Consider the following 14,244-nt stretch of genomic DNA (forward strand, 5'->3'; position numbering starts at 1 on the left):
AGATTTTTATATAATAGTACAGTAGTGATATTTTAAATATTCTACTTTTTGATTGATGTGATCTGATTGAGGTATTAAATAACTTTTAACAGTATGGATCTGAAATCAACACTTGTATTGCAAATTAGTAGTTGTATTCACTTAATTACTGTTTCTGTACTGACAAACTTAGTTTTGAAAGGGTTAAAGGGTATTGCATTGGATTCATTTTGCCTCGGGAACAAGTTTGGACCATATTAAATTGCGCAATTCGTGAACGGGTCCTCTCGTAGTAATAATCCCTACAAAGATATTGTCTCAATTTAAAGTGATAGGTAAAAATAATAATGAACTTTGATAGTCAATGACAAAATAAAATTTTGCCTATATAGAAAACTCCACTCATATTTATAGGACGCCTGTGTGAACACCACATCGTCTGTTCAAAAATTTACCTAAGGTAAGAGCGGGCCAATAAGCTAGTCTTTTTCCAAACAGCAAATCATTATTTTATAGTTTACGTATTCTTTAAAAACCTTACTGGTATTTCTTAAACGATGTATGTAAAACCTAAAAGAAAATTATATCTACTATCCCCCCAAAACTGGATTTTGAATACTGGTTATTTGATATTCAAATAAGTTAGGCCATATTTTGGTACCTAACTAAAGGCATTTGGACCAATTTAGTTTATCCATTTAAAGAAATTAATCTTGATCAGTGCTCTAATTTTCCCTGATTAGGCTGTTGCATGCAATCAGGCAGACGGGGATTGAAATAAGTTTCGTTACGGCTTTTCAAAGTCATGTAAATACAGTATATTTGTTATTTAGGGATTAAGAAAATGTAAAGTAACAATTTAAGAACGATTAACTTTTATTTTAATCCAAAGGTTTTTGGAGCGACTCATTCCTCTCTTAATGGAATGGACATTTATCCCAGGTATGTTCCCATTTTCCAGCAGCTTTGCTTAAGTAAAATATTCCATTCAGCTGAAAATTAAGAAATGAATTGATCAAACAAATTTCTTGGTCTTCGGTAAATATCAAGAAACATTCTAAAATATGTATAGTAAGTAAAACAACTTCAAGAATCCTGTTCTTTAAACAGTTTAACTTAACTAGTGTAGTTGTTGTCAAAATTTGACTAGTGACAGGTATCAATAATGTTACAGTATTAAAAAATACATCAGGTTGATATTTATAATTTGCTTTACTAAACTTGTAAAGATTGAGGAAGAAATGGAAATATTCAATAAAAGCTTAATAAACGACATAACCTTGATCTTTATTGACGTAGCAAACAATCTGGAGCTACTTATTGAGTTCTTTGTGTATTGTCTTTCAGCACTTTGTCTGATAAATAAAAATTTACTTTGGTGTCAGAATATATTACTTACTTGAAGAACCAGCCAAAACCTTAGGCCTAAAACTCTTTGCTGACTTAGCCCAGTCAATAAAGGTTTTGTGCCGTAATAAATTAGAGACTGGCAAAACTATATACCACTTTCTAGTACACAAAAAGATGTACACTTTATACAAAGTCCCCTAAAATCCCTTTGGTGCTTCTCCCCCCTCCATGCAACTCAACGTTAGGAATTGCAAGGTTTAACTAAATCACACTTATATCCAATATGGTTTATTCGATTACCATATTTAATGAATTTACCATATGGGGAAAAGCTATTACCGTAGTACTCATGGTAGTCCCTGGACCCGGGATCGATTTACTTTTTCGTTTTGAGGTCCCTAGAGGCCAAAAACACAATCCATAAAATTCATATACAGAGTGATCAACTCAAGGAGGCCACCGTTGGGATATCGGAAACGGTTAGGGTTAGGGCCTAAGCCTACAAAAAATATTAATTCAGCTATTGAGTTTCCTTTCCATCCATCCCAAAAAATGTGGTGCTACTAATTTGAATTTGCCGCCAAGATACAGCTGATACTCAACGCTACCCCCTCCCTCAAGGACAGGACGACGCCACTTGCACTCGGACTCCTGCAGTGACTGGCCGCCCCCACCTACACGCTAGTGCCCACCGGCACTATGATTTGTCATTACCTATGTACTAAATATATGTTTTAATATACACGTTTACATAACAATCTAGCCTATTACATTTCCCCGGCATCTTTGCCCTCACGCTGACCCAGAACGAGACGCCGGATCCACGCTCCACGCTGCTACCAAGGATCCCCGCTCATCTTGAAGACATCTGTAGAAGGTAGCACCACACCAAACCTATCTAAATAAATAATTTTTAATTCCACCCCCAAATTGTTTTTGCATTTTGCATTTTGTTTGTGTCGAAAGAACCGAAGCCCCTCAACTGCAACCCGGTAACTATAATAAACATACCCGGGTCCCATGGTGTAGGCCGGAGCATACGCACCAACCTTGGCACACCATGGGCGGATGACTTAAGGTCCTCAGGCTCACTGGCTGCCGAAGCAACCCTTCGGAAAGAGGGTTGCCCCTCAATCGTAACGAGGGATACCGGCTACTTGGTTAAGCGTCACTCCACCTGGAACCAGCAGGTACAAAACCTGAAGTCCCATAATGAAATGCCCTGACTCATTTAGTGCAAGCAACACTCGGGACCTATCCAATCCCTGACAGGCCAAAACCCGCCATAAAAGCGAGGAGGAAAGGGACCGCCAGCGAGCTGATGGGGGAACCCCAACCCCCATTTCCACCACTACCCGATCGCGGCCTTACCCAGTTGCTGGGAAACCAGAGGTGACCAGGGCGATAAATCCCCGAAAATCCCCAGCTGGCTTGAACCCAGCACCCGATCTACTTCGTTTGCCCATCTAGCCCAACATCACTGCCAGGCCATCAGGGTTTCCCAAAAGGAGGCAGGAATAGAAGTTGGTCTTACCCGGATGAACCTATCCACCAAAGGTGGCGACACCCTTAACTCAATTGAGGTTCCAGGGAGAACCCTCCACACTCTAGATAACCATACCTTTCGGGCTAAGAGACAAGGATTGGCTGATGGAGTGCTCCCAGCCGTTGCCCTCACACTGCGGAAAGTTCTGTTCCCCTAGAGTGTCCCCGTGAGCTTACGGGTACTCACCCGATTTCACCTCCAGGAAAGGCTACTTCTAAAGTCGAGGATTTGCCACACAATATGTTGCTCGCACACAGGAAGCGGGCCGAAACCCATAGAACCATAGTCACAGGTGGATGGGAGATTGATGACGCACTTCCACCTCTCCGAGAGCTAAACACCCCGCCAACCTGGATGGAGGAATGTCACTGGGAACTCTACCCTAAGGGGCTGGCTTGTCCAATCGTCCATAACTATGGCCTACTTGCAATGCCGATTCCAACACCGAGCAGTTACCTCCCCTTCGGAAGCTCCACCCCCAACAGATAGAATTAGAGAAAACTTTAAATGTGACACATTCCTAAATTTGTTGTGACAATTAAAAATGTGAATTAGTTTTTTTTATTCAGCCACCATTTTACAATATGTTGGCCAACATTAAAACTTCTTATGGAACACCCTATATTTTATTATGTTTTCAGATAGAACATGCAATTTAAAAAACTGTTTATTCATGACATTTTTTCCATAAACTCACTCTTTATGAGTTACAGCCAATGAAAAAATGACTTCCGGTGTACATTTTACATGATGTAGTCCCTAAACGAGTAAGTTTAGAGCAAACATGCGAAGTGTAAATAAGTCTTAAAATTGCATCTACATTCCTAAAAGACCATAAAATACACAGTTTTCCACTTTTAACGTGTTTTACCATTTTGGAAAATAGCCGCCGTTTTTGAAATAATAGAATCACAATTTTTTTACATATTTAATGGTATTTTCGGAATGTGAAGCAGAATGCAAAGTCTTATACATATGTCTACTAGAATCAATAAACTTCCTTTTAATAATATATATTTACTAGTTAAACCTCTTACCTTCTGATTTTAAGTCGAACTAGCTCTCATAAAAATTAAATAAAATAATAAAATAAAATTGTTGACAAGGGATTTTAAGTATTGGGACACCTATTGACATTTGAATTTTTCTATTCCATACCATTTTACCCAGCAAACTAATTGGTTGGTTGAAACATTCAAAATTAAACTACATTAAAGTGATTACTGGCGTCTAATTTTCACAGATACCCATTTGAGAAAATATCAACTTTCGGAATGCCTTCATCACATTTGATTATCTACTCTGGACCTCTTCTAGCTATAATAGTGGGAGAGTATTAGGAAAGTTGACCTAGCGGACTAATTGGAAATTACATAATGAGAAAATATGTCGTTATAACCATGTTTATGAACATAGAACTGTCTATGGCACTGGAAACAATTCACATCCATTAAATTATTAAAACTAATGTATATGACACAACTAAGTGATTTAACATAAAGCATCCTATCAGTATGTACCATTTAGTCAATCTCTTACTCTCTTAGGTTGAGAACAATTATTATCGCCCCTGGTAATCTACTTTTTTCCCTGATGAAGTACTACTCCTCACCAGTGAGCAGAATACAAATTTAGGTCAAGCCCTCTATAAAAAAGAATGCAACTGGACATGGAAAGCTTTTTAGATGGGAAAGTTTAGTTAATAAGTTATCAAAAAATAACAAGTGCGTAACACTTTAGTTTATCAATTAAAATATCAATGTTGTTCTGTCCAACAAGTCCATCAAAAGTAGGCTCATCATTATAGACAATGGGATCAGGACCCTCCAAACAGTTATGTGGATGTTCCTATTGGGTATAGGCCGGTGAAAATGTTTCAAACAAAAAGTTCAGGTATTGTGGGTGAACATTATGGCCTAATAGTCCTCTTAATTGCTAAATCTGATGAGCATAAGGACACAATTTTTTATCAAGCCTGGGTATAAAAAGAAGCTAAGAGACTCCTTTTTTGCCCTATGAATTATCTCAACCAGGATTAGAGGATATTTTTTGACGCATTTACAGAATGTGACAACATTTTTTCAGCATTTTAAAAAAGCAGTTGCTTTAACAAGCTTTCATTTAGAACAGGACTGTAATTTCGCATGGTTTCAGTTGAGTTTTTCCAATGATTCGTAAATTATTAAGATTATACAGATCGAATTGTAAGTCCTTGGATGAGCTACGGTATCGGTTCAAAAACTTAGGAAGCGTTGAGTGCATAATTTACCCATAGAAAAACAACAAATGAATCATTAAGACCACATTTCCAACTTAAAATCCACTCTTTAGGTCACAATCATACTCAAGTTTGGAGTTATAGGTTCAACACTTACTCTTGTGTCGGCTTCATAGTACACCACAGGGTATTCCTTTGGCTCCCCCTTTGCTTCGCATATTTTCTTAAAGAACTCAGTGTCACCTTTAAGAACAGATGACGTTCGTACTTTGAGCAATACCATTTTGTTGTACGTCTCACTAACAGTCACAAATTGATCTCTCTGAAAAATGTCAAAAAAATATAGGACAGCAATTTTTAATGACATTGGCAACTAGATAGACAAACAGATTAACTGCATTTCTAGACTTTGCTTGGATTGATTTTATTTTGGCTGACAATAAGGCTTATAGGTTCTACTTCCTTTGAATGGAGAAAGGTAAATGTTTTTGATATTGTTAAACTGATAAATCAATTTAGATCCTCCATAAGCAGAGACTACAACGAAATGTTTCTGGACATCCTTAAGGGAGTTAGTCATATAATTGCACTAATTCTTACATTTCTTATAAATAAGTGTCTGAGTAGTGGGATTTTCCTTGAGTTTCTTAAGATATCCAGAACCGTGCCGGTGTTCAAAAAGGGTCCAAGAAATAACAGCCGGTATCTAGTTACCGGCCCATATCTCTCACACCTGATTTTGCAAAGATTCTTAAATCAGTATTGTTGAAGCAGCTGTGTGAATATTTCGAGACTTGCCGTCTCTAAATTCGGGCTCAGTACGGCTTTAGGAGGGGCAGGTCCATTATTTCGGCAGTGGACTCCCTCCTCTAGGTCGTGTTGGGTTCCTTTTAGCAGAAGTGTTCCACAGCGGTTCTCCTATGTGATCTTTAACGCGCATTTGACTGCGTTTCTCATAAAATGTTGGCCGAAAAGCTTAAGATATATGAAATCAGAGGCACTGCCTTGAATCTATTAAAATCTTATTTGTGTCAAAGAAAGCAGGTGGTAGATTGGAATCGTTGTTTTTCATTCCCTTTGAATCTGCGATGCTTTGATTCATGGAGTGCCTCAAGGGTCAATACTAGGTCCTTTCTTGTTCATTGTAGCCATAAATGATCTGTACTAGAACGTATCAGGCAATGTTCTATTTTATGCTGATGGTACAACTCTTTTTTCAAGTCATTCAGACTGGGGAACAGCTAAGTCCTCTGTTCGTAGCCTGCTAGATACTACTTCAGCATGGTTTCGAAAAAACAAATCGTCCCTTAATGAATCTAAAACTCAGGAGATTGTTTTTAGTTCATGTACAAACTTATATGGAAATGAGCCTGTAAAGCTGTTGGGTTTCACACTGGACCCTCAGCTTACTTGGGTGAATCATATAGACAATCTGTGTATGAAGCTCAGTAGAGTCAAACACCTCTGAGACGCCTAAAATTGGACACTCCTTCTGAGTTTGTTAGGCTAGCATTTTTCGCCTTTTTCCAGACGCACATACTCTACGGCACTAAGCTGTGGGGTCACTCACAAAGGGTGTATAAAGTTCTGCTGTTGCAAAAGCGAGCGCTCAGCGTGCTGTGTGGATTTCATCATGTTGCACACTGCAGGCCTCTATTTAAGGCTTGTCAGATTCTGACTGTATACAATGTATTTATATTTTAGTGTCTTGTAGCGATTAAATCAAATGAGCATGTTTATATTCTCAACTCAGATGTGCACAGCTATTTCACTAGAACTTGTGGCAATTTGCATGTATCTAAATGCAGGCTTGATAAAGTACTGAAATTTTTTCCTGTTGTAGGTATCAGATTTTACGATAGAATACCAATTCAGGTAAGACGGCTGCCAAGTCAAAAATTTGCTAAGATCATTGAAAACTGGCTCCTAGAAACCCCTTTCTATAGCCTAAGTGAGTATAATGAAGCAGATTTCTCACCAATGACAATTGGACTTGAATAAAGTTATTATATAGCAGCCTGTTCTTTCATGGCATGTTTGGTATCAATCTTTTTTACTTATTTTATATATACTGTAGTGTTTTCTGCATGGTGTTTGTGCATGTTGTTATTATTATTATTGTTATGGACTGACTATTGTACGTCAAGAGGACTCAAGAGGATTGTAGTTTGTTTATTTATGATTTATTATTAATTTATTATTAATTAAGTAATTTTATAAATACTCACCATAAATTTCCTTAGAGGTTCCCACAGATATTTGCCATCATCGCCAACACGGACAAAATCATCACCGTCGTAGTAGAGAGTATATATGATTGAACCTTTGTATTGTTCATGTCTCCTCTCCAATTCGTCCTACAATCCCCAAAGAGATATACAACAGTTGAATTAACTGTGGTTAGGCTCTAATTTCAGATGAATATTAATATGGTACTCCAGGTTCGCTATCATGAGAATTTTTAAGAGTCACCAAATACCATGCTTCTATATTTTCTGGAGTTTATGTAGGTTTCCAGGCCTAACCGTTAAAAATATCCTGTTAAAAAAAAGTTAAGATCAACATTCACTGTAAGGTTACTTTTTTCTAAAAAAAAAAAAAACTTTAGAAGCACAAACCATTCATCTTAATTAAGTCCATCCTCTCTTTAATAGTTTGCATTTCTTGTGATTCACTTAATTACATGAGTCAATTAAGTACCGCCTTCCTTCCACCCCAGTTCATATTTTATATGTTAACTGCGAAACTATTGTAATGATACCTAATGGGATTTAAAAAATATTAAATTAATTATTTATGTTAATTTAGTTTTACATTTACTTATTTTATTTTAGTTTATAAAATAAATAAAAAACGAAAATTGAAGTCCAGCACCCATTGTCAATTTAATTAAAAGAAAATAACAGTTGACGTTTAGAACTTTCTACAATACTAAATATAAATATACTAGTGGGGTAGGACACGGCTAAAGAAAATTTGGTTCTAATAATTTACGGTATGTTATAGTATAGGAGATGTACTATAGCCATAGTGTTCTACCACTGCACCTAAACAACAAAAAAGTGAAATTCTCATTTTTCACAGCTTTTTGTTGCTAGTTGGTTCAAATTAGATCCTAATTTAAAAAAAAGTAGTGCTACACCCTGTTGGTAAACCTTATAACTTTTTACATGGTATTTAATATTATAGAACCAACTTGTGTAGTTGACACAGCTGACGAAATTCTGTTATTCCTTTAAAATATGAAAGTAAGGTTAACATGGGAAACTTCAGAGCCACTGGGGTAAAGGCCGAAAGAATATTTGAGATAAGAATGCCTCTATATTTTAATCGGGAATGTGAGCTATCATTACACCAAATTTCAACCCAGTCCAACCAGTATTTTTCGCGTTTACTTGTCACAAACATCCATCCATACATCCAAACTTTCTCACTTATAATTTACTAGCTGTTGTACCCGTGCTTTGCAACGGGAAGAGGACACAAAATGCAAAAAAGTTAATTGTACTACACCCTGTTGGTAAACCTTATAACTTTTTAATGCTATTTAATATCATAGAACCAACTTGTGTAGTTGAAACAGCTGACAAAATTATTTTATTCCTTTTAAATATGATTACTCATAAGGTTGACATGGGAAACTCCAGGGCCACTGAGGCGGAGCCCGAAAGGACTTTTGAGATAAGAATGCGTCTATATGTTAATCGGGAATGTGAACTATCATCACACCAAATTTCAGCCCGATCCGACAAGTATTTTTCGCGTTTACTTGTCACAAACATACATCCATACATCCAAACTTTCTCATTTATAATATTAGTAGGATTAAGTACGACATTTTTTATTTTATTTTATTTCAACGGACATTCCATTTTGTTTGATGTGGTGCTATTTTTTACAAACTTATCAATATAATAGTAATGCAATGTACAGTTCAGGATGGCTAATATTAAATTACAACTAAACATTTGATACTTAGACATAAGCAACAAAAACAAATAACAATAATATGGTAATTAACAACAATAACCAATAGCAAAAACAATAAAAATGACGATCGCCCTATATACTAATCATAGATAACAAAAAAACAGGCATGTTCAACAAAATAAATCAATATATTTTTATATATTTTGTTTTTTTATGAATAAATAAATATAAATATAAATTATAAATGTAATATAAATCTATACTATTATAAAGAAGAGGTGCTGTCTGTATGTCTGAGCTTTTGTATGAGCTAAACTAAAAGACTACTGAATCGACTGGGCTCATTTGGACAAACATAAAGCTACAGCTCCGAGGATACATGAAGAACTATTCCCGCCTCGGTATTGACCTAGGACTCTGCCCTATGGGCTTTGAAACTTCTGAGGTGAAAATTTTAAAAGTAAATTGATTGGTAACGAATAGCAAACTCGTAATGTTAAAAAGTAAATAAGCAGAATAGTTATCTGCATTTGATTTCACAATTCTACACAGTTATTTTAAACAAATTTATACAGCATTTCATATCGAATAAGTGTTTGATAATGTAAATTGGTGAAATTAGTTATATTCCAATACCGTTGCCGTATCTACCTTGGATGTTATCCTAAGTTTAATTTTTTAAGTAATAAAATACTCCCACCACAACAAACCTACAGGCAAAGTGAACTTCCGCTTTCCTGATTACATTTTCACTAAAATGTATCCTTAAAAATGTAAGAATATTACACTTTTGACAGGTTTGGAACTAGTGTGACAGCTTCTCGTAAACAGTAAAGAGTACTCAACGTGTTATTTTACTATACCTTAAGCATCTATCATTGATTTTGGATCATAGGTAGCCTCAATAATTGTTTACAGTCTGAGTTAACAATAACTTACTATTATTAATTTAAGTAATACAGTTCAATTTCGTTTCTAGAGTAAATGGTGGGTGCGAACCCTTTTTTTCAGTATTTTCTAAAATCAGCATTGCTTCTTTTGCATACTGACCCCGTTTAAAGGCACGGATATAGCGGCTAGTTATACAATACCAATATTATTATTATACTAAAATGTAAATCCTATGTATTAATTAGCAAGCAATTTAAATTTAAATCTTAAAGTTTTAAAGCCAATACCTGTTTAATTTAAATAAACAAAAACTATTGTAGGTACATACACCAATCTCCTTCAAATCAAATTACAACAGTGTCCATTCGCCACTCACAATTATTCATTCAAAACTCAAACTTTAGCTGATATATATTATAGATATGTTGTTTTGCCTTATCAATAGTGTTTTGAAATATATTGAAGAAACAATATACACTATTTCAAATTTGAAATTATTAATTTACCTCGTATAAGGAATGACTAGTGTACACGTTGCTCGAAATCGAGCAATTGCAAAGAAGTAAAGTAGTTATTTAAAAACAAATAAAAGTCATTATAATATCAGATGAGTTTAAAAGACCCAGTTCATAGATTACGTACCTAACAGTTCCATATAATCAACATTTCTTGTAAATATTTTATCATTTTTCAAAAGCTGATCCGGTTTTTTAAATGTGTCCTACTTATAGCCGTATTAGGTTATCCATGTTGATCTTCGTCAATGATAATGTAGTCTGCATAGTACCACCCATTGTCGCCAGTACTTTTACAAATTTCAGTAATTTTTTAGCGATAACATTTTGTTTACATGACTAAGAATTACCCGATTTCCTGCATAACCCCTCTGTCGCAATTTTATTTGCATCAATTGGCATTCATTTGGCTAGTTACTGTTATATCGTAAATTATACATACCTGAAAAAATGCAGAATTGAAAGGCCTAATGTCGTTCAGATGTTTTTTCCCCTTAAATGTAAATAATAACGTGAATAATGAGAATCCTTCAATGAAAGTTTTATTATGTTTTCTTGGATCACATTCTTTTAAAATCACTTGACTTTTATGAAAGCATGTTATTTAAATTATTAATTAAGTAATTTTATAAATACTCACCATAAATTTCCTTAGAGGTTCCCACAGAAATTTGCCATCATCGTCAACACGGACAAAATAATCACCATTAAATTAATTCATTTTATTCATCATTGCCTCCAGGATTGATTATAGACAATATAAATAGGTTACATACATTACGTCGTCAATCCTAAAATAAATCTATGGCGACTAGTTTCGAAACATCAAGGTTTCATTGTCGAGCCTCTTGCCTCTTAAAAATCGTCTTACCTCTTCAGTTGCATAGTGTCCGTCACCGCGGTACTTATGGCCGGCCGCGCATTCATTTTTGTAAATAGTATGTGTCCGTGTTCGTGTGTTTATGTTAAATGTACTGTGTATAATGACGACGACAAGATGTCACAATGTTTTTAAGAGGCAAGATGCTCGACAATGAAACCTTGATGTTTCGAAACTAGTCGCCATAGACTTATTTTAGGATTGACGACGTAAGGTATGTAACCTATTTATATTGACCATTAAATTAAATTAAATAATTAATGATTAATGTCCTTGTCGTACCAGTTTAATTCAGACTTTTCCTTTGCCAATCATCATAAAATTTAGTCCATGTTTCCAAAAAAATAGTAGCTCTTCGGCTAACATCCTTGTTCATTGTTTGTGAGAATCTTCATATTGTGGCTGTAGGTGTTCTTCATAATATAGCTTGATAACGATAGTAAATTTTTTTAAATCTCTATTTCTACTACTTGGTGGCGTTCTATGACTTTGCTATGTTTCTATGGTTAACAAATTGGGTCTTTCAATGATTTCTCAAGAAATATAGTACTATGTATATTCATTATTCTTATATGGTAAAATATATTAAATTGTCCAGGCTTTCTAGATTTTTTACATTGTAATATGTACGAATGTAAATTACAATTAATAGTAAATATTTAATTTCAACTACTTTCATCGTTGTATATCTGGTATATATTATTAATCATATTATTAATTTATTATAAATTTACAAATGAAATTGAGCATTGAAGACAACAAACAAAACAAATATGATTACGTTGCCCAGGCACAATTCACACTCGCGTTTGCTATTCTCTTCCCTCCCCTAATTCTATAGAACGAATCTAGGGATGTGTTTGCTACTCAACACAATGGTAAGGGCTATTTTATTTTTATATGTAAAAGATATGTAATTTTTTATGTTTTTGTTTTGTTTGTCGTTTTCAATGATCAATTTCATTTGTTAATTATTAATATGTACCAGAGATACAGAGATGAGAGTTTTCTTATTTTTTTTAATTTTAAAATTAATCCTGATTGGCATTATTACTTATACGAAGTAAATTAACAATTTCAAATTTTTAATAGTAAATATTGTTTCTACAATATATTAAAAAACACTGTTGATAAGGCAAATTAACTTACTTATAGTTTGTATCAGCTAATGTTTGGGTTTTAATGATTTATTGTGAGTGAAGAATGGACAATGAAGGATTTGTAATTTGATTTAAAGGATATTGGTGTGTGTACGTATAATAATGTTTATTTTTTAAATTAAACAGCTATAAGCTTTGAAACTTAAAGATTTAAATTAAAAATTTGGAAAATAAAGAAAAAAGAAAAAAGTAAATGAGGGAGATGAAGGGGATTCAAGTTTATGAAAATTATATTGAGAATTGTTGCAAGATTAAAAATAAATCCAACTAAAATTACGATTTTCACTACTTATCTGATTTAAAGGCCACAAACATTCATCAAACGAGACGGTTCAGTTGGATATTTTTTCTTTAAGAGTCGCGGATTTGTCAGTGTACTATACAAAAGATGTATATATAAGAATATGTCTATTTCGCCCCCTCTTCCGGTTGCAAACCACGGGTTCAACAGCTAGTTTAAACTTACCACGAAGCAAATAATCTTTGTGTTTGGGTTAACACCCCTATACACCAAATATTTTATGTAGGAAATAATATCATTGTTGCTTTGATTTTGGTAGTTAAAAAAAGTTTATTAGACTACTCTTATAGTTTTTATTCCGCTAAATACACTAAACATATAATTGTTTGTAAGTAAATACTGGTTTAAGGTGGCTTTGATCTTGTTTTTAATTGTAATGAAAATTATTTCTGATAAAACTTTTAGAAACCTTTTACGCGAAAAATGAAAATGCATAAGGGTCTGTTGAGACGAGCTTCGTTCTTGGTAAAAACCATTAAATTTTTTCACTTCACTGAACTACTATAGTTCCTGAATTGGCTGCAAGGATGATATATAACGGATGCCCACAACATACGTTTCAGAGAACTCCACAAGGGACCGAAGTGATCACACCGATTCTCCTGGGCGTCACCACTAGGTGGTCTTGATGGAAGCGGCGGCCGCTGGTGCATTTTCGCAACTTCATTGGATGTAGATCATCCATCTGAAAGTCGGTCTGATTAGGTAATGGGAGAAGGTAGTGGGGTTTCTATTGGTCGGCTGGTAAGGATTTTGTTTGCAAAACGTGCCACAACGCCGAAGGAAAGTTCCAAACGCCCTATAGAGCCGAAGCTTGGATTTGGTAGTGCAGGATTTATTTTGCTTTGAGAGCTATAGTGATGATTCTAAATTCGGTACTGACAAATATTTTTAGTTTTCGTTCGATGGTGTTGGATTTTTTTAAAAAAATATTACGGTTCTGTAACGCAAACATTTTTTATGCGCTCTAGGAATAAAAATACTACAACTACGAACGTGATATTCGGTATGGACTCAAACATGATTCGGCACTATAGAAATCGGTGCTATGGCTGATTCTCTCTCAAATGCACTAAAATTAATTTTCACTTCTCTACCAAACGCATAGTTTACAAACTGAGAAAATATCTATATACTCACCTTATCAGCAACATCGATAACTTGGAACTGTAAACAAGCGATTAAAAAATAATTGACTTAATTATAATATTAATATAAATAATTATGAAACTAAACTGTAGGCATGATAGTATAAGTTTGAATAGCCCTATTTTAATTTTTGTTTGCGGTACCATAGTAATTTGGAGTATTTTTCTCAAATCTAATCAAATCCATTTATTACAATCAACATTAAATACATGTATAGCAACGTAATACAGTTGTCATCACAATATTTTCATTAACCTACTTGATATGTTCTACAAATCATTTGTAGGGAACTCTCTAATATTATTTTTAGCATACAAGATATTAA

The 14,244-nt window shown here is 34.5% G+C and overlaps 1 protein-coding gene across 1 annotated transcript in view; it reads right to left on the minus strand.

The window, feature by feature from the left end:
- Window positions 1-818: 818 nt before the first annotated feature.
- Window positions 819-14,244, minus strand: part of LOC128992247 (uncharacterized) — a 55,218-nt gene continuing 41,792 nt past the window's right edge. The window contains exons 9-12 of the mRNA XM_054415723.1: window positions 13,911-13,937; window positions 7,322-7,450; window positions 5,251-5,415; window positions 819-971 (exon numbers count right to left, since the gene is read on the minus strand). Coding sequence (XP_054271698.1) covers window positions 897-971; window positions 5,251-5,415; window positions 7,322-7,450; window positions 13,911-13,937 — 396 coding nt within the window. The 3' untranslated portion in view covers window positions 819-896. The remainder of the gene's footprint in view (window positions 972-5,250; window positions 5,416-7,321; window positions 7,451-13,910; window positions 13,938-14,244) is intronic.

Source organism: Macrosteles quadrilineatus, unplaced genomic scaffold, assembly GCF_028750875.1.
Source record: "Macrosteles quadrilineatus isolate MER2022 unplaced genomic scaffold, UCM_ALF_1.0 Scaffold_4__1_contigs__length_99947679, whole genome shotgun sequence".
In the NCBI taxonomy this organism is placed as follows: Eukaryota; Metazoa; Arthropoda; class Insecta; order Hemiptera; family Cicadellidae; genus Macrosteles; species Macrosteles quadrilineatus.